Here is a 6,543-nt window from a genome sequence, read left to right as displayed (position 1 = left end):
ACATCAAAGCATTGCATTTCCATAACGAGCAACTGAATACCGCTCGTCTATCTAAACAATTTACCTTACGTATGTGTTGCTGTATGATTTATAATATGAGCCATCAGTGCATCAGCAATTTATTGAGTGCTCGCATATCTAAGCCATAAAAATAGTAAGTCAACAAAACCAAGCATAGTTGACAAGAAAATGAACAATATCGTCTTCACTACCGCACATGCTCATGTTGCAACAACAACTATGTTTGCAATTTATACAAACGAAACATTATTCATACTCAATTTGCTAACTGAGACGTTTCGTTTTATTCTTTTTCTATTTTCAGCTAGCGCAGCCAATTAGAGAGCAACAGGGTGGTATCAGCAACACTACACTAACTACCTTCGTGCAGATCAGAAAAGTAAAAACACGCACTCGCGCGAAACGCAATTTACGCACACTAACACGCGAGCTCACCTGTGCTCTTCACACATCAAAATGTCACGAGACAACAACATAGATTACCTTGACGATTCGCAGATCCCATCGTTGGCGCTCTTTCCACTCGAAGAGGCTATCGATACGCAAATGTTACAAAATCCCAACACTACAATTGCATTTAGCACACATAATAATGATAGTTTTAATGCAAGCTTAGAATATGCGCTCTACGAGAATTGTCCGACCAATGGGGACTCTATCGGCCATATACTCAACTTCGTGCTCTACGTAATTGTTTGCGTTGTCGGCCTATTCGGCAATACGCTCGTGATTCATGTCGTACTGCGTTATTCGAAAATGCAAACCATCACCAATGTTTACATACTCAATTTGGCTGTAGCTGATGAGTGTTTTCTCATTGGCATACCGTTTCTCTTGCACACCATAGTCAGTGGCAGCTGGCAGTTTGGCAATTTCATGTGTAAAGCCTACATGGTCAGCACATCGATAACACAATTTACTTCGTCAATATTTTTACTAATCATGTCCGCCGATCGCTATATAGCCGTATGTCATCCGATCTCGTCGACGCAATATCGCACGCCACACGTTTCGAAAATTGTGTCTGCTATAGCTTGGCTTACATCGGCTATACTGATGTTGCCAGTGATCATATTTGCCGACACCGTTAGACAGAATGATAATCATATCTCCTGTCACATCAAGTGGCCCGAATGGGGACATCACGAGACTGGCTTCACTTTCATCATGTATGTCTTCACGCTGGGTTTTGCTACGCCACTCATTTTCATACTCTGCTTTTACTATCTAGTCATACGGAAATTACGTACTGTCGGCCCGCAGAATAAGTCCAAGGAGAAGAAACGTTCCCACCGCAAAGTGACACGACTTGTACTCACTGTTATCACCGTGTATATACTCTGTTGGCTGCCCTTTTGGATATCACAGCTGGTGCTTATCACCACTACGCCCAGTCCATGTGCCACGCGCCTTGAAATCGCCATATTTCTGCTTGTTGGCTGCCTCGGCTACTCCAACTCTGCTATAAATCCTTTCCTCTATGCATTTCTGAGTGAAAATTTCAAAAAGAGCTTCCGCAAAGCATTCGGCACCATAACAGCTATATATACGAAGAAGAATTTCACAACGTCGAGTGGCACTGGTATGCCCGTATCAGCTGAGTTGCATAGCAAGGATACGAATATGTTCAGCAAGTTGGGCAAAAAAGGACGCAAACTAGCTGTAGTGCATCAGCATAAGCAAAAACAGAAAGAGGCACTGCTGGGCGCCGATAGCAACACAACAATGTTGGCTACCACCACGACTTACAGCACAGCGACAACCGCGACGACAATGAACGCGCCCGAGCCGTCCGAAGTGCTACCAACGGAAATTACAAATGCCAATCAGTGCGCGAACAGCTGTTACAATGGTAAGTTGATTAACGGCGATAAGATAACAGCTGATACGGATGCGCTGCACACCGAGCGCGCGACGAGTGAGGTGGACAAGTCGAAGACAAATGGCGTTGTTGCTGAATGCTGGCACACAAATGAGGCGCAGCGACCGCCAGTGTTTCAAACAGATTTGTAAGGCGGTCAGCCGGAAAGTGTAGTGTGGCCGGGACAGGCCGAACGTGCATAACAGGGATGACAAGTGCAAAATTGGGCTGTACTTGGTGCAATTATGATGCGCTAGTCTTAATTTTCATAAGCAAACTTTTTCTATTTATTTATAAATTTTATTAATTGTAACAAAATGTTTGTGGATATGTAGTTGCTCAGCAATTAAACCACTACGTATATAAGTATGTTTTTTTTCTTTATAAATATTCCTACGCATTAAAGCACAAAAAAAAATATATATATATATAATGCGATATCTTATTGTTGTTATAGAAATAAAAGAGTTTATGTATAAGGTATAAACTATGGATAGTTAAGTCTTTGTGTACCTGTACATATCAGTGAATGTGCGTAAATGAATGTTCAAATATAATTAAACGTAATAAATATGCAAAAAAATATATAAATAAAAATACGTGTAAAAGTGAAAAACCAAAAGCACACAAGTCATTTAGTTGGTAAAATTTAACCCAAGTAAGTATAGCAAATTAAATGTACCCTAAAACTCTTTCAAAAACATTTTTTTTTTTCACTTGAGGTAGTAGTCTGGTCAAATACTCATTTTATATAGATATTTTTTAGGATTTTTTTTTTCGTTTCGTTATTATTGACATCAAATCGTATACAAAACCCATTTTTTTTTTTTGACATATTTTTTTGTAGTAGGGTATCACCCAAGTATGATTGAAAGAAGATTGCGCCCATCAAGAGTGCGTGACGTCACGTTTGCCGAGTTGTGCAGTGTTGCCAACCATTTGCTCTTCACAATAAATTTAGTGCTTTTTTATACCGAAAATGCGAAAATTTTGAGGTTTGGTGTTTGTTCCTTTTTTTAATTCAAAGCTACCGAAACTTAAACTTAAACACAAACTATATTATTAAACAAAAAAAGATTAAAAAATGTCACTCTGAGAAGATTTTAGTGCTAATGAAAATTTTTTTACTCTTATAAAATTTGATAATTTGAAAGTGCAAATTTAATTTTTGGCTCCATTTAAAGTTATGCAAGAATATTAAATATTCTTCTCTCAACTCTTCTTAAGATTGAAAACCTTTTTACACATTTTAAAAAGCCTTTGAATTTATTGAATGCGAATTAAAACCATAGAGGTGTAATCGTTTCTTCCGGTCATCAATCCTTAGTGAGACATAGGGCATTAAGAGTTGTATTCATTGTAAAAATAAGCAACAAAATACCAGAAAATACTAAAGAAACCATACTGACATTTTCACAAAAAGAGTACCTTATCTAGTTACATAACTTCAAGTATAGCAAAAAAGTCGTTCCCTTAACAAAAGAGTCTCGCTTAACAAAAAAACTCATAAATTAAATTGTACATAAGCATAACACATTTATTTAAAAAAAACGCACATTTCAAAGACAATTTGTCACGCATACAAAGTTCTTTAAGTGGATCAATAAAAATTTGTTGGGCTATTTTCTTTGAATGGGCATTTTAGTGCGTTTTTATATCCAAAGCTAGGCAACACTGCAGTAGCGAGAGAGAGATTTGACTGCCGAAAGCAGAAGAACACCAACAACACCTGCAATCGCGGGCAATGCCACCAGATGTTAAAAAAAAGTAAAGCTAAATAAAACTGGGTGAATTATTTAAATAATTATTACAATAAAAAATGTATATTTTACAAAATTATAAACATTACATTTTAATTAGAACAGCTAGAAAAATGTCATGAAGAAAGAACTAAAACTCCGAGACTAAATAACAAAAAAAAAATGCTAAATCAAGTTACGAAAATGGTAATCTGGCCATACTGGAGCTAAAATCACGTAACTAGTTGCCAAATTCACTGAGAGCAAAGTAACGGGACCACGGTAGGCGCCATCTCATTATTCTCTCCATCGTGGGTAGCACCAAAGTAAGCGTCTTAAAAAAGAGATAGGTGGCTTGTCAACAGGATTTTGGTTCTTCAGGGCAACTGAAACGAAAAAGTTAAACTGATTATTATTCTGTACGCTTGTCATTCCGGCAGGCGCTGTAGCAAAACTATCGCATTTTATTTTCTTAACAAAAAATTCCTAAAAAGTATCTATAAAAAATGAGTATTTGACAAGACTACTACCTTAACTCTTAGCTCCAACTCAATATCTCACATTCACAACTCACATTAAATATCTCATTCCGTGCATCGATCAGTGGCTTACAAGAAAAAACGGCTATGTCCAAGCCGGTTTAAGCCACGGTGGAGAGCGCGGAGCATCTATCTAATTTTGTACTGTGGCCGCTTTAAAGAAGAAAGCTATGCACTGGACAGAGTTCAGAAGCGGAAAATGGGAGTCAGTGCGAGCTTTCACAGCAAAAATCGCAATACGTCTACGCCATATCGATTGGGTGAGCAAGGCACGGCAACAATCAATAGTAGCAGCACCAGACGCAGGGTTAGCAGAAGTGAAATGGAGGCTGACCGAAATTGACGGGCCGAATACAACCACAGACACTTGAGTCATTAACTCGCAATGACAAACTACTCGACGTAGGGACACAAGAAGACGAGCCTACAGCATGAAGCTCGCTACAAATATGGTGGACCAAGATTTTGATAAATTGAATTGGTCCCATTTATAGATGACACTCTGGGCCTTCCCGAAGTAATGCAGCAAGTAGTCCCGGGAACGATGTCACCCCACAAGAAGAGGATTAATTGTTTTAGTCAAACCACCCAGTGCGACTGCATTTTCAGTAGGGATAGTTTACTGGAAGTCTACTGATGTCTACTGCGACAGGATGTCTATTGATGTACCCAATAAAACATCTTCATGACGAGGCCCTATGCTACCTGTGAAGGAGGGTGTTATCGCAGGTCTCACCCATTGACAGTGTACAGACAGACAATCAATGACATTCATCGGGGAGACCCTTACCACCCCCTTAAGCTCCCGACTCCCGAATATCGTCATCGGAGTCCAACCACCACCCATCGCAGACGAAGAGCTCCAACTTCCCCGAGAGTCCTGCGTAACCTTGGCACAACTACGGGCTGAATACTGCTGCATAAACAGGTTAAACTCCTACTTATTCAGAATCAATCCCGACAGGGCAAAGTTATTGCTACAAAAACAGCAACAACAACTATATTTTAAACCCTACCTCAGCCAGCAACACAAAAAAAGAAAAATAAACCATTCGAGGTTCGTAGGAAAAGTTCGCACAAAGTCAGAGAGATGGCACTACGTTCGCGTATCGAGGTAATGTTTAGTTAGTAGCGTCTCTTGGAAGAACACACACACTAGGTTTCAGCCATATCAGTCAGTGGATTTCTTTGTGTTTGGTATCCGTTTGAGTCGGGGAAGTCGAATGATGTTCCATTTCCACACTACAACGCACCGGCACACGCTTGAGCAGTTGTGGTTGCAAATTTAATGGAGATAGGGTTCGAACTCGTTTCACATTCCACCTTTTCTCCAGATTTGGTTCCCTTGGCTCATCATCCTCATCATTGTTTTCTTGAATCCCGAGTGGAAAATAGAGCACTAACAATACCTACGCGCCATATCGTCCGATTACTGGATAACGCCTTCACCTGCTTCCAGCTTAACCCGAATTGAGCTGTCTCGCACAGTTCTCTTTCAGGTTTTTCTTAGCCTGCCATGCGCAGTTCCTCTTGCTGTGAGTGTGGGTTCCATTCCATTGCCTGTTTTACTATGTTAAATGTAAAATGGCTGGCGTAAAAATGATTTTATTCAAACGAGGAGGTGATTGCAGAGCTTACACAGTGGAACGAACCAACAGTTTCACTCAAGCAAATTATGCCTATTTGAGTTGTATGTCTTCATTCGTTTCCTTAATAACACATAAAATGGTTTCCCCGAACTTTCTCGAAATCAAAATCACGCTTTTAACAGCGTATTAAACACACAAAAAGTATGCAGTTTCGTGCTTCAATCAAATTCTTGGAAACCAGTCGAATTGACATCAATCAAAAAGGCAATGGTGATGAGCCTTTGACTTTTTTGAAAGTCAACCAAGCGGACGAAACAAAATTTGTTTATTTGCGGTTAAAAAAAATCTAGCACAAGTGGGAAAATTAAAGGCAAAAAAATATTAAATGAACTGAAAACAAAACATGCGAGGAGTACCTATATACTTCATAAACTATGGAGGAAATGCAGGTGAAAGGAAAAACATCAAAAGCAAAATCGTAGTTAATCAGGGATGCGGGAAAGAAAATATTCTTATTATCACAACAAATTTATTGCAATGTAGAGCAAAACACAAAAAAATATAAAAATTAACTAAAGGGTTTTCCAATTACAGGTGTTATATTGTAAATGAACGGAGAGATTGATTAGCGAGAGATGATGAACGATTTTTTATGGCCGGAATTGGATGGTATTGATCTGGACAACGTTTATTTTCAACAAACCGGCGCTTCGCGCCACACAAGCAACGAAACCATACATCTTTTCCCGGAAAAGTTTCCAGACCGTGTTATCTCTCGAAGATGAGATCCCAAT

General features: G+C 39.2%; 1 protein-coding gene across 1 annotated transcript; it reads left to right on the top strand.

Moving 5' to 3' along the window:
- The first annotated feature begins 500 nt into the window (after nucleotides 1–500).
- LOC128860263 (somatostatin receptor type 5-like) lies at nucleotides 501–2,282 on the top strand. The gene has a single exon (XM_054097676.1). It carries the CDS (start codon nucleotides 568–570, stop codon nucleotides 2,032–2,034), a length of 1,467 nt encoding a protein of 488 aa, XP_053953651.1. The 5' UTR covers nucleotides 501–567; the 3' UTR covers nucleotides 2,035–2,282.
- Nucleotides 2,283–6,543: the final 4,261 nt, after the last annotated feature.

Source organism: Anastrepha ludens, chromosome 4 (assembly GCF_028408465.1).
Source record: "Anastrepha ludens isolate Willacy chromosome 4, idAnaLude1.1, whole genome shotgun sequence".
Taxonomy (NCBI): Eukaryota; Metazoa; Arthropoda; class Insecta; order Diptera; family Tephritidae; genus Anastrepha; species Anastrepha ludens.
Note: the sequence above shows the minus strand (reverse complement) of the source record. Positions and strands in the feature narration are given on the sequence as shown.

Coding starts and splice junctions, on each gene's coding strand:
- LOC128860263 (XM_054097676.1), top strand. CDS start 568: ATGTTACAAAATCCCAACACTACAATTGCATTTAGCACACATAATAAT.